This window comes from Lissotriton vulgaris, chromosome 1_1 (genome assembly GCF_964263255.1).
Source record: "Lissotriton vulgaris chromosome 1_1, aLisVul1.2, whole genome shotgun sequence".
Taxonomy (NCBI): Eukaryota; Metazoa; Chordata; class Amphibia; order Caudata; family Salamandridae; genus Lissotriton; species Lissotriton vulgaris.
In genome coordinates this window covers 1,814,670,733-1,814,694,811 of record NC_141685.1, presented here as the reverse complement: position 1 = coordinate 1,814,694,811, position 24,079 = coordinate 1,814,670,733, and the positions used below count along the sequence as shown (strand labels likewise).

General features: G+C 42.3%; 1 protein-coding gene across 1 annotated transcript in view; it reads left to right on the top strand.

Annotated features, from left to right (window-relative positions):
• TDG (thymine DNA glycosylase) overlaps positions 1 to 23,195 on the top strand; it is a 214,487-nt gene extending 191,292 nt beyond the window's left edge. Inside the window, exons 8-10 of the mRNA XM_086919167.1 lie at positions 5,263 to 5,434; positions 10,666 to 10,797; positions 18,611 to 23,195. Coding sequence (XP_086775293.1) covers positions 5,263 to 5,434; positions 10,666 to 10,797; positions 18,611 to 18,747 — 441 coding nt within the window. The 3' untranslated portion in view covers positions 18,748 to 23,195. The remainder of the gene's footprint in view (positions 1 to 5,262; positions 5,435 to 10,665; positions 10,798 to 18,610) is intronic.
• Positions 23,196 to 24,079: the final 884 nt, after the last annotated feature.

Here is a 24,079-nt window from a genome sequence, read left to right as displayed (position 1 = left end):
AGGAGTCTACCCAAACTCCTAAGTTTTTTACCTCACTTTTTGGCTCGGGAGAGTTGCCTAGAATCTCAGGCCACCATTTATCTCCCCAGGCCGAGACATCTTTTCCTGCCAGCAAGACCTCGGTCTTGCTGGCATTGAGCTGTAGGTAGTTTGATGTCATCCAGTTAGTTACTGCTGTTAGACCCTGTTTAAAATTGGACGAGCTCAGCCCAGATTAGTCACTCAGCATCACCACCAGCTGAGTGTTGTCCGCGTATGAGACTATAGATAGCTCCCACCGTTTGACGACCTCAGCTAGTGGCTGGACGTAAAGATTGAATAACGTCGGACTGAGTGCAGACCCCTGGGGGACTCCCTGCTCAATTAGTCGTTCCTTAGATAGGAACGGGGGGTTGAGACTCGGAAAGATCTTCCAGTCAGGAACGCCCTGAACCAGTCCAGTGCCTATCCCCTAATCCCTGCCGCCTCCAGTCGATACAGCAATACCTTGTGTGAAACTGTATTGAAGGCAGCGCTAAGGTCTAATAATATCAGTGCCGCCGTCTGGCCGGAATCCATGATGGTCCGAAGATGTTCCGTCACACTCAGGAGCGCTGTTTCGGTGCTGTGGCCCGCACGAACGCCATGCTGGGAGGAGTCCAGAATGTTATTGGAGCAGAGAAATTTCGTCAGGATACTGTTGACGTGTGACTCGGCCACCTCGGCTGGCCAGGGGAGCAGTGAAATAGGCCTAAAGTTCTCTGGCCTAGTAGGTCTAACGTGGGTTTTTTAATAATGGGGGATACCCATGCCTGCTTCCAACTTGTAGGTATAGTGGCAGATTTAAACGAAGAATTAATAATCGAAGAGGGTTGAGTACAAGCATGGATGCTTCTCTAAATTGGGCGGGCTTTAGAGGATCCGCAGGAGAGTCCGATTTGATTTTCTTGAGAAATTCATCCTGATTTAAGTCAGGGATAATCATAAGTTTATTAGTTGGCTCGGTATTTAAGGGAGTAGGACAGGGTATGGCTGGGAAAGAACCATTGATCCCCCGTACTTTATCTATAAAAAAGGAGGCCAGTTTTTCACAGTGTATGTAGGAAGCAGCCGTCGACACAACCGCTTTTTTGGCACTGAGATCCTTCAGAATCTTAAAAATAGTTTTAGAGGGGTTCTGGCTTATTCTGATCTCATTGGCATAGTAAGCGGCTTGCGTCTTACAGATATTTCTATGATAGATTTTTGTGCGGCAAGGTATTGGGTCTTTATTACTGTGTCATTTGATTTCCTCCATTTACGTTCAGTTATTTTACACCCCTTCCTGAGGATAGTAAGCGCCTCATTATACCAAGGGCTGGACTCCTGAGAACGAGCCCTGATCCAGTCAGCTGGGATCAGTGAATCCAGAGCCTTGGTAAGCCAGGTGCAGAATTTCTGGTAGCCCAGCTCAGTGTTGTCACCGACTTCAGGGGGGTCCGCTCTAAGCAAGGCATAAAAGTCTTCCAGGCGTAACTTCCGCCAAGGACGCTTGCGTACCCGTTGAGCATTACTCATGCCTGACGGGTCGTGTATAGGTAGGGACATGATAACTAACATGTGGTCAGACCAGGGAATTGGAATAGGCATCTCTACCGTGACTTCTTCTAGATTAGAAAAGATGGGGTCTAATAGATGCCCTCCTCTATGAGGCACTTGCAATTTGCGACCCCATTGGGAATGGCAGGTCCTCTCCACTATGGTGGCCTGCTGGGCTCAGCAGACCACCATGTCTGGGCCTGCTTTTAAATAGTTTTTTTTGTTTTTTTTTTTAAATGCAGCCCGTTTTTCTTGAAGGAAATCGGGATGCATTTTTTTTTTTAAATGAAACGTTTTAGTTTGATTTTTTTTAAGGGCAGGTAGTGGTTTTTCTGAGCCAGTCACAAAGGGGAAAGAGTCTCCTGGGAACCCCTTCCCATTTGCGACTCCATTACTACCCTCTTGAAGAGGGTGGTAATATGCAAGTTTTTTGCTACCGCAATTGCGGTTGCAAATCATTGGTAAATGGCTTTGCGGTCGCTGTTCGGAAGGGAATGCCCCTTCCTAATAGCGAGTCACAAAACCTATTTAGCGAGTCGCAAATAAATTGGGATTCGCTAAATAGGGTTTGCACATGACCCATGTGGTTTTTGCATGCGCAAACAGGTCGCAAACCCATTTGCTCATGCAAAAATGGGTCGTACATCTGGCCCTAAGTCTCAGTTTATTTTTACTGATAAATACAGGCAGAAAAGTATTTATTCTTCCTCTCTTTATTCATATATGTGTTTCAAGTGAATCTAAATGCTATCATCAAATACACAAAATGTGATGGAGGGCATGCTTGTAATAATTTTAACAGCTGGCAATTACTCAGCGTAACTTTCCCACTCATTGATCTTTTTCCCGCCATGCCACCTAAGTTTGGATCCAGACATTTGCAAGTTAGCTTTTGACCCTGCTCAGATGGGAACAGTCCAACCGTAATTGCCAAGCCAAGTCATTCCTGAACCGGAGCACAAGCAACTCAAGACTGGTTTCACCTTGATTGTGGTTCATTGGTCAGTGTAGCTTGATTCCAGTGGCAGGATGTGCACACGACTGACATCTGAGCATACCCTTGCCACTTGGGTGCCGCACATCAACTACACAAAAGGCAAAGGGAGAAATTAATGCAATAAATGTATCCCTGGCTGTTGCTTGGGTAGCTTTTTCAGCCATCGTTCTTTTGGCCAGCATGCCACCTCTATTTGGAACCATCTATGTACAAATCGCAGTCCGGGACTGCCTGTTCCCATGAGGATATGGGTCAGTGCTGGTTTGCAAAAGGCAGGCCTTTGTCTAGACATGGGGGGTCGGATGCAAAAAAGGATGCATTGGAATGAGAGCACAGCGATTAATGGTGACTGACATTAATTAATTAATTCAAGCGTTCTATCCATCCTGCTGCTGTTGCAGTTTATGCACTGAATGCCGTCAGTCATGCCTGCCAGGCCAATTGCTGTGTATATTTAAATGTAATTGTGTTCCAACAAGGTAGTAGGGGCCAGATGTACTAAGCATTTTAATGGTCATAAACACACCAATTCGTCGTTTTGTGACTTTTACACATTTTGTTATGTTCTAATCGCATTTTAGGAGTCAGAAAAACATTTATGAATCCTAAAATGGAATTCTGATGGGATACGATTCGGTATCTAGCAGGGGCATGATGTAAGCATCCTGTCTAAATATGGAGTTGGTACAATTTATATCAATATTTTGCAAAAAGAATCCAGTCACAAAACATTAAAGTTTCAAATTTTTTGATTAATTGCTGCTAATTTCGTTTTAAGAAAAAAGGGCTGCGTTTACAAAAAATAAATTCTTTATTCAAAAGCAATCTCAAACGTGGTAGTGATCCCGCAAGCTGGGACTAATAAATTTCATCACCTGGACTCAATTCAATACCCTACAAGTCCCTTTCATGCTGGGTGAGTATAAACCAAACTTACCAAAATTTCATACCATATAATCCTCGCATTATGCTGTAAGGTGATGCAGTCTTTATTATGTAATACAGGTTTGGCAAAGTAATATTTGGATCTAGAATAAACTATTGTACATTCTTCATAAAACCCAGTCAATAACACTAATAAAGACAAACTCATTTATGAGTTAATAATTATCAATAATAATGTAATCTTCATCAAGTACAATACAGTTCGAATCCTAAATCATCATACAAGAGAAACGTCAATGAAAATGACATAAGAACATCTCAAACACAGCGCTCTGAATGGAGACAAAAGTCATTTGCAAAATAGTTATGCAAATTCAGAATATCATACTAACCAAAGTTCAAGAAATTTGGAAAACTAGCCTCTGGCCATGAAAGAAAGCCAAGCCTCTCAAGAAGAGTTAAGGAGCAAAGTTTAAAGTCAGGATTCAGCAGAACAGCAGCCAGCCCATAGAATGTAGAAAACAGCAACACAGCAAAGTAGGAAATCGCGCCCAAAAAACCCACCACCTTATACAACTAATTATACCCTAAATTAACGAAAGTCCAACCGACATTGTATCATAACACGCAATATCAGTTCATTCTATTGGTCAAAACAGGGGGTGTTCTATCACACCACTCTTGACATGAAATTTTGCAAAAAGATCCATTGTTCGTTTTTTCATTTTATCAGCTTCCAGCCAAGGAAATACAAATTTCAAGCTTCCTTAATTTGTGCACTTCCTTCATTGTAGTCATGTATCGACTTTTGTGCCTCGATTGTTTCAATGCGCCACTCACTGTGGAAGTTCCATTCTTTTTAATTCAGTTTGTTTCCTCCATGCAACCTTGGCAGACACACAGGGCTATAACACACACTTGCGCAGTTTTCGTTTTCTCCCATTAGCCTTTTGCATATAGTTAGCACATCACTCGATTAGTATTTTCACAATATGGGGGTTCAATCCAAGCAGGTTTTATTTCATGAAAACCCTGCTCCATCACTAATCTGCTGACTCCAGCAGGCCACCATGAAGCTGATGGCCTCCAATTGTAGCGAAATGTACCTTATTAATATTCATGAGGTAAGTTGAATTGCAACCCAAAATTGTAAGATATGATCTATTTATAAGTGGGTCAATTCTTACATTTCTTTGGTGTCACAAATATGCTGTTTGAAAATTGCTGACAGTATTGTTCAACCTGTCTGGCCTGCAAATTCTTAATCTTGCTTAAGCATCTGTAGATGTGTACAAGGTTGATACTAAAATGTTAAATTTTCATGCGAGTTTTTTCTGTGGGTGTTAATATCATTGACAGAACTTTGTAAGACGTTGAAGTACTAGTGTTCATTTACCGGTAAAATAACCATACAATTGTGAGTCATATTTATAATTCCTTAGTCCTATCTCTTATTCCTTAAAATAGACTCAAAAATAGCACAGTCGGTTGCCAGTCAATTAAAAAATGTTACACCCTCTACAGATGCCTCCATCTAATCTCCAACACAGCGGTACTAGGTATTTGTCATATTGTGTGAGACAGAGGGCTTTCTTCTCTTTGAGTCACACAAACATTAGCCTGATTTACCAAAATACTTTGGCTACCTAAAGTGTGCTGTACTTTTTATCCACAATTGCAACATATGTATTCTTTCTTGTTGTCGTCATGAGAAGGGTTACACAAGACATTTTAGATTAAGCACCAAATAAATGTATCACGATCAAATATGATTCTGGCATCCCGTTGCGACTGCGTCATTGTCTTTTCATTTGTTCATGCAGTTGTGCTACGTGATGCCATCATCCAGTGCGCGGTGCGCACAATTTCCTCGCGCTCAGGACAAGGTTCATCATTATCTTAAACTGAAGGACTTGCGGGACGAGCTGAAGGGGGTTGTGCAGCCCAGGGAAGTAACTGAGGTTGAATACACGTTTGATCTACAGTTGGCTAAAGGTATGCTGTTTGTCACCATCTGTTTACTTTTTGAAGATTAATATTCCCAGTTTAAATATATATGTGTCCATGCACTAAACATTTGACCCCTAAGCATTTACATACAGCTTTGTAACTGCACTGAATAGTTAAACAGAATAGTGTGACATTTCCATACTATACTATATCTGAACTCCACTAACAGGATCACTTAATCCGAAAAAGCACTGTTTCCCATTCAGATGTCAAGCCTGCGTGGCTCTATGCTGCTTCAGGCTTTGGGACGCAGAAAGAAATATATGTACTCGATAAATGATTATACCGAAGGCACGACCCCTTGGAAGAAAACATTAAGGGGTGAGAGTTCATGGCTACTCGTCAATTTAAGCAAAACCTGCTCCCCTTTGAAAATGTGGACTGGTGCTGATAGGCAATATGCTGTCCACTTCCCACAATGTGCTGGGTCCTACACCTGTGCCATTTGATTGGTCACAGATAACTCTTAACAGTTTGTACACACAGTACATACCTTGCTAAAACGTTTATTTGCCAGGGTGTAGTTGTGGCGTTTCCTTTAGTATGTGATCACATCTTTGATGTATGTTGACGTTTGAAAACGTGCAAGATGTGCACAAAATCATTATTAATGTTCTGCATGCGATGCTAGATAACTCACTTGCATTACTATGCTATGTTGGGGACACCAAGCTCGTACAGATGTTGGATGTGGTCGAATTGAAATTATTGAATTTTACATCCAGTACTGTGTAAATTCAGCATTACTAACATTTATTATTGGCTGGATAATGTAGTATTTATTAGGTCTTGTGCGCTCTCTCTCTCTCTCTCTCTCTCTCTCTCTCTCTCTATCTATCTATCTATCTATCTATATATATATATATATATATATATATATATATATACATATATATAATATACACACACAAATTGTTATTGTAGATTCCTAGACTAAGTGACATTTAAGATCCTTTATAATGGTCGCTGGGGGCCTCTTTATCCAAAACGTTCCCAGATTGGGAGGGAGTATAGCTTCAGAGTAGTAATTCTAAGGAAATACCAATCAGTCACTTGCATCTACATGAAGAGTGGACCATGAGAAGGGACACAGATAAATATGTAGTAACATGTTCAGTGTTCTTGTTTTTAGGGCAGCAGTGCAAAGTGAGAGAAAGATTAGCTTTTAATGGCATACCTGTGGTGTGTTGAAACATAGTAAGTTGGGATAGGTGAAAGGTACTAACTGTTAGCTATTTGACTACCTTGTTGCAGAGGCTTTCGCATTCCCATGGAAACCTTTCCCGATGGATACTTTTAACCGCAAATTCCTCATCTTTTGAATATTCCACTGGCATTGGACTGCATCCGGAAACTTTGAAGCACAAATCCTGCCCATCAGTAGGTGGTATCGTGCAGCTCTGCGTCAACTTAATTCTACTCTAGAAGTGACGAGCAGAGCCACATATAAGTGCCACTCATGCACGTGGATGTCAGTTCCTTTCTTTTTGTGCCTTCAGATGTGGCTACAGTGCTTCTGCTTAGTCTTAAAGACCCCCTTTCCATTCATTTTTTTTTCAGTAGTTTTAATGTGCAAGGGAAAATGTCACCCCCTAAGACCAGGAAGGTCGTCCAGCAATTTGCCCCTCTCTGAGCCTATGGTCTGGATTTTCAGTTTTGCCAACACCGGACCCCTCCACAGCACAGCAGGCCTTTCAGCGATTTCATGGCGAGGCCTCAGTTCACAAGAGCAGTGCCCAGGAAAACAGGAACAACTGCCCCATCAGCATTAGCAGCTGCAAAACCGCTTCAGTGTGATCTAGCCGGTGCACAGCCACCCCATCGGAGGCAGGATCTGATACTTCCTTTAGGGATGGCAGGTCATCACTTCCAACAAGTGCGTCCTCCAGATTGTACGTTAGGGTTATGCTCTCCAGTTCTTTCCTCCCCACCGCGCCTTCCACCACCAGCAGGGTGACCGATGGAAGACCACCAGTTTGTCTTGCAGCAGGAAGTGAAGGCCAATTTGATCAAAAGGACCATTGAGTGAGTTTTAACCTCGGAATTAGGAGCTGGGTGTTACTCTTGCTACTTTGTACCGAAGAGGGACAGAGGCCTTCATTCTATTTTAGGTTTTCCCCTCTCAGTGCTTTCCTGCAGTTGGACATTTTCGAGACTGGATGGTGCTGTTGTACTTGCAGGACACCTATGTTAACATAACTACCTGTAGCCTACAGTGGATCAGGAACGTTTGCAGTTCTAAGTGCTCCTTTTGGCCTCACCAATGCCCCTTGGTTGTTCACGAATGTGAAGGCAGTAGGCAGGGGTATCGGTCTTAAGCTATCTGGGCCGCTGGCTGCTAAACACTGGCCCTCCCCCAGAAAGTTGTCAAACACCTCTAGATGGTGGCTAACCTATTAACATTATTGCGGATCTCTGTCAATGTGCCAAAGTTACACCACACTTCTCTGCAGCCTCTGCCGTCCATTGGAGTTATTCTGAATATAGTATTGTTTTATGCTTTTCCTTTGGAGCAGAGAGTCCAGGATATTCGGGCTCTGATCCTCCATGTTTCAGCATCTGTCCTGGATCTTAGTGCGGATCACTCTGAGGCTTTTGGGATTGTTGGCCTCCTGCATCTTGCTGGTCAAACATACCAGATGGCATATGTGGGCTCTGCAGTGGGACCTCAAATCCCAGTGGGCACAACACCAGGGGAATCTGTTGGATTGTATCCAGATTTAGGAGGAGACTGCAAAAGATCTTCAGTGGTGGCTACTGGACAAATATTGAGTCAGACCGCTCTATCACCGCTTCTGGGTTGTTGGGGCTATCTGGGAGAGGTGGAGATCAGAGGCCTTGGGCGAAAACTCAACACTACATCAGTGTTTTGAGTTCAGGACAATTAATTTGCACTGAAGGCCTTCCTGCCTCGCATCAGAGAAAGGCTGCTGCAGGTACTCACGCTCAAAACCACCACCATGTCGTACTGCAACAAACAGGGCAGGGTGGGGTCTTGAGCTGTGTATCAGGAGGCTCTGTGCCTCTGAAAGAAGCTAGACCGACAAGGAAGTTCTTTTATGGTAAACCACCTGGCAGTTTCTTTAAACACCAGGGCGGACAGACTCCGCTGCATAGCAGATCTGGAATGGCATTTGCATTCATTGGTGGTGCAGGGCTTCTTTCATCCGTGGGGACATTCCACCAAATCTGATAGCATTCAGTGTCAGCATTTTTGCACATTGGAGTTTCCAAGGCAGCTCTCTTGTAGGTGCCTTCATAGAGTTTGGAGCTTGGGGCTCCTGTAACCTTCCGTACTGCCACTTCTCCTGCCATGAGAACTGAGAAAGTCGTCTAGGAAAGATTGAGCCTAAAATCATCCCAGTGTCACCAGTTTGGACAGGTAGACTGTGGTATTAAAAAGTTTTGAGCATGAGCATCTGTCCTCTGATAAAGCCACTACTTCTGGAGGATCTTCTGTCGAAGCAGCAGAGCAGGTTACTACACCCAATTATTCACAGTTTGCATCTCCATGCTTGTAGATTGAGCATCTGCAGTTTACCTCTTTCAACCTTCCTCCTGAGATCATTGATGTCAACTTGGCCGCAAGTCATCCCGCCCATAAAATCAGTGGACCCCAGTCGGTGGGATACATTTGTGGCTTGATGCGTTCCCGATACATTTATCCACTACTAGCTAAGTTGACGGAAGTTTTGTTGTTTGTATTTTCCTGTGACCATCGGGGACTTTTCTTGGGCACTGTTAAAGGCTATTTATTGGCTCTTGTGGTTGCTGAATCAGCCTTCTCAAATTGCCATAACATTGGTGAGGTACCTCACCCAACTGCAGACACTCTGTCAACCTACCTCGTCTTACATTCTTCCTTGATAAGTTTTTGAATAGCAGAGCTAACTTTCTGAAAGGGGTAATTACGTTTCATGTTGGGCAGGCTATCATCCCGCATTCTTTGCCCTTCCACATCCATCTGAGGAGTAATATATTCATTTATACCCCAAGGTGGCACTGTGCTTATGATCTTTTTGGTGATACTCTAACTGCAGATTCGTCATTCACCTTCTCGATCCCCATTTTGTGAACTGTGCGCCTTTTCCATCTAAAAATGTCAAATTAGAGATTCTGCACACTGGTCATGCCAGTTTGCCAATGGGCTTTGCTTGAGAAGGTGCAGACGGCCTAAGAAAGCAACTGATGTCAGCCCGCATGGCTGCCGCTTATATGCGGCTCCACTTTTCACTTCCAGAGTGGAATGACTTTGACGCAGAGCCCCATGACCCCACCCATCTCAAAATCCCCCAATGCAGAGACAGGGCCAAAAAGAAGGCAAAGACAACGAAGGAGAAGGATAAATAGCAACCTTGTGTTTGATTGATAAGAAACATTATTGGAAGAGTGAAGGGGAAACAAGACCAAGAGGACGGTTTATCCACGGTGTCCCAATATAAAGAAATTGAGGTGTGACCATATGACATGCTTGTAAGCAGATAAGAAAGAGAGCGAGAGGGCATACCGCTCAATAAAGTTGTTGTTAAATAGATGTAGATTAGAAGTGTGGGAACACTCTTTGAAATCAATAATAGTGAAACTAACAGATAACAGATTTGAGAACCGTAATGGATAAGCATTAGGAGATAAATCTCTTGGTTTTAAGATAAACACAGGTTTTAAATATGTCCTGAAGAAGGTGGGGTGAACCAACGTAAAACCACTGAAACGCTGTGTCGACATCATATGATGAGATTTATTAATATCGCATGATGAAAGTGATAGATACTTTTATGGTTGGGTAGGTTAGAGCTATTCCCTTGTTTTTTTGTTTTTTTTAAGTAAAGAAATGTATTTTAGACACCATTGAGATGTATTTGGGAAGATATTTTTACGGAAGCTTAATATTGGTTTAAAAAACAAAACCCTTTTACATTTTTGCGAAGTAATATTGTACACAGTATTTTTTACCTTTGTAGTTGCGAAGGTTTGCTATTCATCTTGAATAAATTATACGTCTTTGCTTAAAACAGTGTTCGATGTTTAAAAAGTATAAGTGCATGCAAGTTTAAGATGGAACTCCTTTTAAAAGATATACATTGTTGATTAGCATTGACAGTGTGTGTGTGGTACAAAAGGGATCCATCTTGTTTTAAGTATTATTTGAGCCTGTCCCATTTGGTTAGATCTCCCAGATGTGTGCGCCTGTCCCATTACTGTACTTCTCTTTTCAGAGGATGCAAGGAGGCAAGCTGTTAAAGAGGAGAAGCACGATCCGGGTTACGAGGGCGCAAATGAGGGCCCTTATAGCGAAACCATGCCAGCTGATGGAAGCGCACTGTGCAATTTCTCTTCCAACGAAACCGGTAAATTATTAGGTCTATTTTTCATAAACGTATGTTTTATTTTTGCAACAATCTTCTGCATATTGTTCTTTATGTTTCTCAGCACCCTGGAGAGAGTCCAACATTGATTCTTCTCTGCAAAGATCTGATTCCTTTTAAGCTATTGAATAAGGACACTACATTAACCTATTATGTGCAGGATTAGTTGCAGTCTGCTCCTCTAAAATGGCTGTAGGGTAATTCTGCTCACACCTTTAAAACTGAATACTAATATTGGCCACTGCTCAGTGACTTCCTGTGTGCTAAAGGTGGTTAAACAGTGGGGCATGGCCACGGAACAGGTGCAGTGCTTGCGTAGAGGTCTAATAACATATCTAGTCTTCCCATCTCACTCATCTTTTGGAACTTCTTACCGATGAGTAGAGTGTAGTACTTTGGAGGCCTGCCTCAAGAGGCTACTTTTCAGATGCATGCCCGCCTTCTTGTGTGTCTAAAATGGTTGTGAAAATAATGCATGGATTAAATCTCAAGTCCATTCACTAGAGAATCTCCGATCCAAGCAAATGTACATGGGAAAAACCGAGGGTATGCGAAAGTGAAATTGAAATTAATAAACTGCCCTGGCATGGAACAGCATCGTTTTAAATATTGAGGTGCTCTCTGCAATTGTGGGGAGGGGTGCATTATCTGATCTATCTTAGGTGGTAAAAAAAATACATAAGAGCAATTTGTGCGCCTATTGCATTGGAATGTGGAGGACACTCTCTCTGACTGCTTCCAATCTGAACATATTTCTAATCACTGATGATAGATCTGATCCCTATTTTTTTAAGTAATTCTTCTTTTCTTAGTGGATCCCCAAAGACCAACTTGTAATGGGCCGCATTTTACGGAACCCTGTATTGGTATGCCTGGGATAGGGGGAATATCAGACTCATTTACAAACCCACTTAGAATTAAGTGTTTGGGGGGGGGGGGGAGGAGCGTGGCTTGGACGCCGAGGAAGATGGCGGTGTAGAGCGTCTCTACTCCCGTCACGAGGTTTCATACCAGAAATTGGAACGCTTTCGTCCGAATACACCCGCGATGTGAACGCGGATTCGGAGATCGGAATATCCTGGGAATGCGGTGAGCTGCTTTTTATGGCTGGGGCTGCTCCAGAACTGGAGATACGTCGAGCGGGACTCCTGACGTCCCCTGCCGCACCTTAGACGAGGGATCAAATGCGGGACACCGAGCGATCACCGACGTGGTATCGACGACTGTAACCACACGGTTTGACTGACACACGGTGATGCGGTGGTGTCCTAGAGGAGGATTGAGCTCCCGACCCTGCTACACGGACGCGTGAGTAAAGTCCGACCGGCCATGTGGGGGCCCAGGGCTTCTGATACCTTTGCCAAGATGGCGGCCGCCACTTTTGCAATTGCGAGAAAACGAGCGTGAATGACTTTTTCAATGCTGATCTCCCGATGAAAGTCTGAAAGGCAGTATTGGCAGTATTAATGGTCTCTGACAAAGAAATGGGCACATATTCTTGATCTGGCAACGGGGGCTTAATACATTTGCGCCATTTGAATAAAACGCTTGTCCTCTGACAATGGTGACTTCTCCCACGATGCCACGTGCAAGCCCTAAGTGAGTCTATGAGGCACCTTGCACTTCAAGATCTTCCTTGTGGCGCACCATAACTGCTAGATGCACTGGGAGCTGGCCGATCAATTTCTTCTGCCGACCTACCTTCAATCTTCTACCTACATCAGCGCGTGTGCGTCAGTCATATAGAACATTGTCAAGTCTGCCCTACGCATTTGCGGTGGAAAGGATTTCGAGACACCACTCAAGGCTCCAAATAATCACGATGGATACCAAAGATCAGAGCACCCTGAAAAGACTCAAATCAGACCACTCGAACCCGGGATCGCCGAACAAGACAAAGAAAGTTACTACGGAGGCGGTCGATATGATCCTAAACAGGCTGGACGAAGTGAAAGATTTGGCTAAAGTCACCAAGGAGGAAGTGGTGGCAATCCGTCAAGATATTAGGGAAACTAATGCACGTCTGACAGAAACGGAATCCAGGATTAGTCGTTTGGAAGATATCGAGGTTAAAACTTGTGCGGCCCTGAAACACCTACACATCTCCTCCGACCAAACCACTAGAAGACTGGCTGAGTTGGAAGATAGAAATAGAAGAGGGAACCTACGCATTTTTGAGGTCCCGTAAGGGTCCGAGGATTCAGAGGGGTCGTGCATCCAGTTCTTGGAATCATGGTTTGCTCAGGCCACAAATTTGACTTTTGTTAATCCTCTAGAGTTTGACAGAGCGCACAGAGTACCCGGAAGAATCACTAAGACGCAAAAAGGTCCCAGGCCCATCGTCTGTAAGCCGTTGCGATATCAGCATGTGGAGCAAATACTTGCCTTTGTTCGGAAGCACAATCATATCCTGTGGAGAGACGCAAAGATCTATATCTCACAAGATTATAATAAAGAAACTGTAGAAGTAAGGAAGGCCTTTTTGGCCCTGCTACTGACAAGGGGGCCATTCACTGTTAGTCTATCGCTCTTGTTTATGTATAGAGTCTGCTGGCTCTTAGGGTGCCCTAAAAAGAGAATATGGTGTCACAATATTCTACAAGGGCCTTCACTATACTAACCATTTCCATTTGATGCTCTACTGCTAGAATCTCATAGAGTATACCAGGTTATCCAGAGTATAGTCTCATAGTTAAATCACACCACTTAGAAGTTCTCATTGCTTTAGTGTATGGTTTTAAACACTTCAAACTGTTGTTCAATGTTTATGCAATGTTGGTACTGACGGGAGGGCTACTGCGGTTTTCCTCACGTCACCATGCTTACATATTGCAGTAGGGGTGGGTGGGGTGGGGGGTTTGGGGGGTCAGGGGGGGTGTGAGTTGTACATTGTGGTTTTCATTTTCATTTTTGATTTCTTCATCTTCGTTTTCATTTTCATTTCTAATATGCTCCTTATTTCTTGTCTGGACAAGTTGGATCATTTACATGCCATGTCTATGTGCCCATACATCTCCTCGAGGTTTCTGTCAATTTAGTGCCATATTCATCAAGGCAGGGGATTCCTCACATGATGTGCCGCATGGCACGCCACTCCTTGGGGTTCATAATGCACTCATGACGTATGCAATAGCATAAATGGTACATCCTACACTTAACACGCCGCTCGGAACAGCTCCCTAGACAAATTAAAAATCTTGTCTTTGAATGTAAAAGGTTTGGACCAACCCATAAAAAAACAGAAGATATTGGATTATGTGCGTAGGCAGAAAGGCAACATTGTCCTGCTACAGGAGACCAAACTAGACACGAAACAATTCTACACTCTGCGTAATAAGTTCTATTCGGAGGTTGTGGGGTCAAGTGCCCTAGGTAAAAAGAATGGGGTACTGATATTGTTAGCGAAAAAATCCAAGATAGAGTTATTGTCCTCATCGGCAGACGAGAAGGGACGCTGGGTCACAGCTAAGCTCGCCAGGGACAATACGGAATTTTATGTCACAAATATTTACGCACCTAATACTAATGATCTAAACTTCTGGCAGGAACTAGTGAAACAGCTTGCAACTATACCCAACACGGCAGTTCACTTATTGGGAGGAGACTTTAACCTCCCATTCGATCCTGCCCTAGACAGAGACTCGAAGTTCACTTTCAAGCCGAATAAATCACATAGCGCATTCATTAAATTGTGTCAGCGCTTTAATTTGGTTGACACGTGGAGAATACAAAACCCCACTGACAGGGACTACACATTTTACTCTTCCCCACATGATTTGTACTCCCGCATTAATTACATCTTCATCACACAAAATGAGGTACCAAAGCTAGAGGACACATCCATAGAGCCAAGAGTCCTATCAGACCACTCATGCATTTCCCTTTCCATCAGCAACATTAAACCCTGCCCTAAACAAACGTCATGGAGACTCAATGAAGAAATCCTAAACAAAGAACAGAATAGGATTGCCATTCAAACAGCCATCCGGTCGTATCTAGAAATAAATATGAGAGGGGACACTTCAGACCTCGTTCGCTGGGAAGCCTTGAAAATCACCTTAAGGGGAGTATGCATCAAGATCCGTTCTGCAATGAACAAAGATTACAATGCAAAATTAGAAACACTAGAAAGAGAGATAGCCGACCTAGAAAATAGACACCAATTGACTAGGGACCGGTAGACACTTAACACTATGAATAATAGAAAATACGAGTACAACAAGTTGGTGAGTGAAAGAGCGGGAGTATGGTTGGACAGAAGGCGGAAATTTAAACTTTGCGAATCTAACAAGGCAGGCAAAAGCCGGGCCGCCTATCTAAAATTCAAGGTTCAGAAAAATTCTATTAATGTTATAAAAGACTCTGCAGGAGTAAGCCACTCTGACCCCCACAAAATAACTGAGGTCTTTAAAGACTTTTATGAGGGCCTGTACGCTAAAAACGAATTGGTTGACAAGGGTAAGGTTCAGGGTTACTTGCAAGAGTGCGACTTGCCAAAATTAACGTCAGAGGAACAACGCAGCCTAAATGAACCGATCTCGGCTAGTGAGGTAGAAAAGGCAATCAAAGGTCTGAAATGTGGAAAAGCACCTGGCCCTGATGGCTTTACGGCTAAATTTTACAAAAGTTTTGCAACGGATCTAATAGAACCTCTTCTGCACCTTTTCCAGGAAATCACAGACACAGGTGAGGTAAAAGGCACTTTAGCGGAGGCGATTATCGCGGTACTCCCTAAGGATGGCAAAGATCCATCATTGCCAAAAAATTATAGGCCGATTTCCCTTATTAATCTAGATTGTAAGTTACTAGCTATGATTCTATCAGCCCGGCTACAAAGAGTCCTCCCTACCCTCATACATCCATCTCAAGCGGGTTTCTTAAAACACAGACTGTCAAGCGATAACACCAGAGTATTAGCCCACGCATTAGAAAAAGCAAAACTTCTGCATACCCCCACAGTGGCAATCATGTTGGATGCTGAGAAAGCCTTTGATAAGGTAGATTGGGCCTTTCTTGAGGCAGTCTTACACAAATTCAATTTAGGAGCAACATTCACTAAACTCGTAATGGCTCTGTATGCCGGGCCCACGGCTAGGGTTAGAGCAGGGGGCTCCTTTTCCTCATCCTTCTGCCTGAAACAAGGAACGAGACAAGGATGTCCATTATCCCTATCTTTGTTTTTACTGGCAATAGAACCTTTTCTATATCATATACGGAATAATGAAGCCATTGCCGTGGTGCCGTTTAATGATTGTACTGTAAAATTAACTGCTTACGCAGATGATGTGCTCATTGTGACGGAAAGGGCTGACGAGGCTATTCCGGCATTAATGGCCACGATTGATGAGTATTCTAAGGTTTCAGGTTACAAGCTGAATAAGGACAAAACAGAGGTCAAGCTTCTAAATAACGTCGGGAATAAAGAAATACTTGGTGCATCTGGTCTCACTTGGCAACCAAAAGCTTTTAAATATCTGGGTCTGGATTTCGAGAAAGATTTAATAACAACCCTGAAGGTGAATGAGGACCTAACTTTAAAAAAGATATCCGCATTATTGGATAGCTGGTCACCCAAGTTTTCGTCCTGGTGGGTTAGGGCTGAGACCCTTAAAATGATGTGCACGCCTCTGGTTAATTACCTGGCCAGCATGCTCCCAATGACTTTTACAGACGAATTCATCAAGAAAGTGGATAGGTTGTTTGGGGAGTTCTTGTGGCGAGGGAAAAAAGCCAGGATATCAGTAAAAAAGTTGCAGCTAGCAAAAGAGAAAGGCGGCCTGGGCCTTCCCTCGTTCAGGAACTACCAGACGGCTTTCCTTTGCAAACAGGGGGCTCTTTGGCTAGTTGACTCTCCATCATATACCCCAGTATGGCTATCTATTGAGCAATCGATAATTGCACATGCACCCCTTCCAGCCCTCCTTAGCATGGACTTAGCGCATTTACCTCACTCCAAATATATCCTACTGAACACCAGGTGAGCCCTCCTCAGGCTTGACCAATCCCATAAAACTAACTCAGTAATCAAGAAATCCACCCTAGTATCGCTGTGGAAAAACCCTATGTTCCGGTTAGATGGCAAAACCCTTTATTGGGATTTGTGGGCTAGAAGTGGTATCCATATGGTAAAAGACCTTTATGAAGATGCTCTGCCCATCCCTTTCTCGACGCTGCAAAAGACATTTAATTTACCACCCATAGAATTTGATCAATTCCTGAAATTGAAATCCATCTCTAAACGTACCCTCACTACTGATTTACCCTGGCTTATGACGCGTTTGCCGATACTGTACCATGCTGACCATTTTGTCTCCAGAGTCTATAAATTGCTCCTCCCCATGCCCAAGAAGCCCCATAAGCTAACGGAAGGCAAGTGGGAATCGGAACCTAACTCGACAGGAATAACGATAGACTGGGAAGTAATACACAGCACTGCACTGCACTATCAAATAAGGTCTCCCCAATCCTCTGTTAAAAAAGTACATGTTGCTGAACAGAGCGTTCTGGACCCCTCAGAAGTTGTTCAAATGCCATCTAAAAGATACGCCAAATTGCTGGAATTGCCAGGCAGCGCCTGGGGATCTGGCGCATATGCTTTTTGATTGTTCCCTACTAAGAACATTTTGGGGGAAAGTCTTTGCTTATATTCACCAGATATTTGAATTACACCTGCCCAGGAATTCTTATACGTCATTTTGGGCCCATTAAATACACAATTACCTGACATACATGACCGACAACTGTTAGATATCATGTTGGCGCTGGCGTGCAAGGTCATCCTTTGTAAATGGAAGAATTTTGCTGAGGTCAACTTTAAAATCTAGCTAGAATGTCTCTCCTTTTTGAGAGGGGCGGACAATCCGGCACTGCAGTCAGCTACATGGAAGCCTTCTAACAAAAAACTGTGGTCCTCACTCGATGCGTCATCCTCTCACTTTGAACCTCCATGATACAACCTTCTAAATGTTGATTATCCATATATGCTTCATTGACTCTGTATGACTCCATATGCTCCAACGATTGTATATTTTACTGTATATTTTACTGTCGCCTGTAATGTGACTCATGCTTCCGCCGACCGATTATCATTGATGCATTGATACACTTGTCCTTATTTCTTATTCTTACTCTCCTTTCTATTTTTTCTCTCTTCCTTTGGTTTTCGGTAAGCGTCATTTATTGCCACTACTGTATTAATCTATGTATTGGAAGATTTACTGTATTGTCTTTGCTTTTCGTTTTTCAATCTTCAATGAAAAAGACTTGAAATAAAAAAATTAAAAAAAGAATTAAGTGTTTGGTTTACGTTTAATAGTAGTTTATAGTCTTACCACAAGAGGGCAGTAATTCCAACGCAGAAAGAGCCCTAAAAGGATCACTTTTCATGACTGTCCTTTTTCAGTAACTTGAACTGCCAACATCATTTTCATTAGTTCCAATTCTTGCATTTCGTTCTGAATTTGAACATTAGAAGTGTTTGCTGCTCTGCTTTCCGATTTAGTTTTTGGTGTTGCATTTTTGTGACTTAACCGTTAAGTTTTGATAAACGGTTGTTTACAATTTATACCCAAATTCTGTCTTTGTACTATTGAAATTGCATATTGTTTGCATACTGCTGTTTTTGACTCATAGTATTTCCGTTGTGATTCCAGTTAGTGTTAATTTTCACTGTGCTACAATTCTGTATGTAAAACCTGGCTCTTGGAGCCAAAGGACTCTCCTAGCAAGAAGTTCTACATAGCTCTAAATGCATTCACTGCCATAATCACATATTGTTCTTCGTTTCTTTTCCCAGCATCCACCAGCCCAGAATTCAGTGAAGGGTCATCATTTGGGCAGGTTCCAAATGGACACTGGATGCCTCAGACTTTTTCACACCAGATTCCTGCTTTCGGCAACTGTGACGCGCAGCCGGGCGACAGCAGTGCATAAAGGCTTTATGAACCGTGGTGCCAGAATGCTGCAGTTTTATTGCAGTGGTAAAAGAATTGTACCTCAGTTCTTTGGCCGAAGCATTTTGATATTTTACCTCTTATTTTATTATGATAGTGAAAACTATGATGTATTAGATAAAACCTCCTTACAAAGAAGGTGTGTAGTTTTAATGAAATGTTTGGCATTTTTTAAAATGAAAACTAGGTAGATAGGTACATTTTTGCTTTATGAATTTGTTTTATATTTAACTTCAACCGTTTATAGCAGTTGTGGAAACTGCTTTTTGTTTTTCAAGGAATATTTTGTTCTGGGAGTTACTATAACCTGCATTTTTAATGCAGGTGGACTTTTTACACGTGCTTTTTATAGAATGGCAAATCATTGATAAATTATATCCGTTTTAGTCATGATTGAAAGTGTAAACAACTTCGTTTTAAGAATCCTTGTTAAAGACGTTTTTTCTAATACGCGTCCGCTTGTGCAAAGAAAATCTGTCTATTTGAAGCCTATTGCAGTTTTGATCATGTAAGTATTGCCATTCATACAATTCCCATTTAGGGCAATACTTCTCACAAAAAAGATTTTATATTTAAAATGTCATTCTTCTAGGAATGGAGGGGAGAGGTGGTGGCAGAGCAATGTGGGCCGTCAGTTCCTTAATGTCCACATATCTGCACACATTTTCTCTGATCTCAAAGTGTGATAAATTCACTAGCCTGCTGTGATTTGCTCTCCACGTTTTACAAGGGGGCAATGAAAGAAAGGTAGCAAAATGTGTGTTTCCAGATTGAAATGCATTTGTAGCAATACATTGGCACAAAACATACAATCTAATTTACTATGTTTTATTCTTTAACGTTTCATGTACTGTAGGTAGATTCTCCTCTTTCGCTTTATTTTTGTTTTAAAAGCTAATAGATTTTGAGGGAACACCTTTTTTTAGGGTGGACACCTACTTTGCTTAGTTTCATTTTTCGGGTGCTTTATTTTGGAAGAGAGGCACTGGGCTGCTACTGCCTTTACAGGTTGACATCCCGTGTCTTAAACAATGAGATGACTATTTATTGCCCTCCGAGGTACTAGGACTTTATTTATGGTGCTTTCTAATCCTGGTTGGAACTAAAGTGATTTTAAGAGCTCAAAAATGAAATCTGGCTAATAGATGAAATACAAGAATTCATGGAACTGATAAAGACACGTTTATCCATGCAGCAAAACCATGATCAGGTAATGGGATGTGCTAAGAAGGCTCATGCTGTGTGTAGGCTAGGCAATGTAAGGAAGTACGCATTATTTTCTTTTTTCCTTTGTGCGTGAAGGCTTTTTTTTTTTTTTTTTTTGCTGGTATGTAGGCCTGTAAATAACGTGTTAGCATTACCTCATGCAGAAAAATTGAGCTTTTGTCATTCCGGCCTAAATTTGAGCTTGTGGCCAGCAAGTCCAGTATAGTTGCAGCTGCTGAACTCACTGAGCTGATAAATGTTTGTGCTTGAGAACAGGCCCAGATCCTTTTGATCGAATACTATTACCTCATGCAGGTATCAAGGCATGTACGACTCTAATAATTGTGCTAAATGTTAACAAGGGTCCTTTTTATAAAACTATACGTAATTGATTTCCCACTACAATATCACAAGATGACTCCGGAACGCCCTAACACAGTTCCTTCATTAACCTTCCTCACACCCAGCTGTACTTGGATTAATGTTTTATTGTGTTGTCATGTTTCCTTAGATAATAGTAAAGCGCAAAACAAAACATTTAGGTTTATTGATGATTTTTGGTCACAGCTACTGCAATCAATTTAAGGGGAGGTTGAGGGAATGCATGAATTGTTGAGTAACTTCCATTGACATCTTAGTATTTTTAATGAAAGCTAAAAATTTACTTTAAATGTTTTGTAAACACAAACTATTTAATGGCACGTAAGGAAAATGGCTTCGAAGTTTGAGAAGTGGTATATTTTGAACAGTTGTGTTGTGATGTGTTAATGCCATTGGCCTGAATTGTTTTCTGTACATGGTAAAAGTAACTCTTTTGGGCGTCTGCTTTAAAAACATTTTATTAAAGTGCTCTGATTTCATTGGTGCCTACAGGCCAACATTGCAGAAACAAAGGTATCTTCTATGCCGATAATTGATTCATTGGAAAAATACCCATTATTGCCCACAACTTCGCCAGTACTTCATAAGGATTTTTCAACCCAGAGCCAAAGCACAACAACAAGCTATGGCCAGAGCATGAAGTGAACGTCCTGTGATGAAAGGTTCTGCTATGTACATTTTTAATCTAGATTTTTCTCTGTCCTCTTACAGTGCTTGTTTTTAGGTTTTACCTTCTAGATAGCTCAGTCACGAGAATTATTGTTAGCTTATAGTGGGCTTCGAACCTGTCCACTGCTTAGCTTCTTAATCATTCTCATTTGCTTGCTTCTTATTTGTTATGTGTGTAGGCTTTACTTCCTCCTCTTATGTTTTTCCTTTCCATGGAGCATTGATGCATTACTGTGTCCTTACCCTGCCCTTACCCTGCTGGGTCTGGTGGCTTTATCAACTGTGTCCACTGTAGGGGCCTGTGTGCCACCTCATGGTCACGGGTTCATATCCCGGCGAGTCCACTCAGCCTTTCATCCTTCTGAGGTTGATAAAATGAATTCCATTGAGTTTGGTAACAATAAACATCTGTTATTCAGCACCAAGATACCCTTCAGGGTGAACATGTGCTTTACATTTACACGTTATGTTATGCTAGAGTGCACATGTTTTCCAGATGTCTCCCTAGTGTGCTTCTGTTCCCTCTCCATGCTGTTCTCGTGCCCGCGTGGGTCTTCCCTGGCCCCCTTCATGATGCATTCACCTTCGTGTGCTACTCAACCTGGGTTCCTTTCTCACCCATGTGCTTCCATCTCCTTCTAGCTCATGTTGCATTTTCACCTGATTGCTTTTCTCTCCCTGCGCACTACGTTTTTCTTGCACGCCCGACTACTCTGCCTACGTGTTGCTCCTCCTCCACTCCCACCTTCCCGTGTTGCTTCAGCCTCCTCATGATGCTTCAGCCTCCACCAAACCCCTGGTTATTTCTGCACCCTTTGCCCATCTTGCTTCCTCCACTCGCAACACGCCTCTCCGCCCACCACCCCCACAAAATTGAGTTGTATCAGCAATTAAAAATAAAAAAGGGGGCCATGTCATTTTGTAGGTTTGAGCATGTGTAGTGTGTGCATCTTCAAAATGACTCTTTTATAGGGATGCTGGACCGAATAGCTCAAATGTATTGGTAATGCCAATAGGTTCCAAAGGCAAGAACTTATTGACTTTGCTCATACTGGTTACAATTTACAGCTACTGGCCACATTCTGAAGGTGATCTAAAATGGCCAACTGGCATTGTAAAAGCGTGTGTGTGTGTGTGTATGTATATGCATATACATACTCCCAAAGTCTGGCTCAACGTTCGCTGATTACTTGGCTCTCTTAAATGGTGCAGAACCCTTTGGCAGAGCCCAGAATCAATGTATCCACAAGTCCTCCCACAAAAAGGAATTCGCGTCGCACTCACGAGAGGTTGAAAAACAAGTTCCTTATTTTATTTTGATTTCAAAGATGAAAGCAACATGTTGCTGTCATCTTTGAAATTAAAATATATATATATGTGTTGTGTAATTGACAATAATTGCTTCCTTCCTTTTCCTTACCTTGTATTCTCTGACCTTACCATGTGTTTGTAATGGCCAAAGGTTACAAGTCGTAGAACATAATGCTCTCCCTTGTTGGGCAATAGTCCTCAGATACCAGTCAATGGCAGATTACTGGAACAAGAAACAATATGACATAAGATTGCAAGAGACCAACTAATGTTAATGAATTTAAATGCTATGTTGTAAGTTGATCTGTCGTAATACGTGCTGCCTTACCCTGGAGAATCTCTGCTGTTGTGGCCTTTTCTGTAACATGCTCATTCTACACCTGTCTTTTGTGGACTAAACATTCTCTTAAAAGAGCAACAAATGGAAAAGTTGTATTTATTTATTTGTAATTGATTTTCTTTGAATGCTCAGGGTGCTGTTTGTTCCACGTTGTAACTTAGGACCTGCAATATATTTACATTATTAACTTAATGTTATTTAAATTCAGAAGCTGTTTGATGGTTAACTCTTGTTTACAGACATGACCTCCGGCAAGTGCTTTTAAAATGTCATAGCCTTCTTCATACAGGTTGTTAGTTTCATGACCTTCGACATGGAGTCATATGTATTTTTTATGTAAAAAGGCAAGTCCGCAGTGGAACTGTTGGTTCTGCTGCATTGTTGTTTTCCACATTATCATGTGCCCTGCATGTAGGTAGCTAGTTTGGCAGTAGTCTATCATATCCTTCATGTAAACAGTCCTATTAAAAAAAAAAAAAAACATTTTGTACAATAAAGTACAAGCCGGAGTGTGACAATAATGGTGTGCATAATTTTACTTATGGTGTTGCTATCCTGTCTATTCTACAAATTGAAGATGGTCATTGTTATCCTATGTTCAATTGCTTAAGCAGGCATGAAGTAGCCCTGAAAAAAGTCCTCAACCAAACCAACATTTAATGGAGAGAGATAGGTAATCAAATGACATTTACAGGTTTGAAATTATAACTTTTCATCTACACTACCCTAAAATAGCCTTTAGTTTAGAAAACAAATGAAAAATCCACAGTTATTGGAGCCATGCCTCTTGTTGGTTTTGTCCATCAAGTGGCACAATGGGGATTTGTACACAAAGAACCAGTGGACGGTCGATAAATTAATGCATGTCTGAAACTATAGGGAAGAGACTATAGCCTCTCATTTCTTATAAGCCATTATTCTGGAAACCCGGTCTCCTTATTTCTGAGCACTGTTGTTATTTTTATATTCGGCAGGGTTTTTTTTATTTTATCAAGGAAGCAAGTGTAGGAGTTAATAGTCTGCAGTCTGGTAGTGTCTCACAAGCCACGTGACTCCGCCCTGACGTCCTCCGTGACGTCAGCGAGGATACAGAAGTCCTACCCCAGCGTGCCTATGTCAGTTTTTTCTCTTTTTCGCGTGCAATGCGGATCCGGATTGTGTCCTGGCCTGTTTTTGGCCCTTCTATTCTTTTCGCGCTGTGGTGTTTAAGTGAAAGAGTGTGCAAATGTCTTCGGGCTTTAAAACGTGTACCTTCTGTGCGCGTCCCATGTCTGTGACGGACCCTCACCTGATTTGCATGTGGTGCCTGGGTGAGCACCATGACTCGGAGAGCTGCAACGCCTGCCAGCACCTTAAGCCAGGCGGGCGCGCCGGATGGAGTTGGTGTCTGTGCGCGTATCCAGGT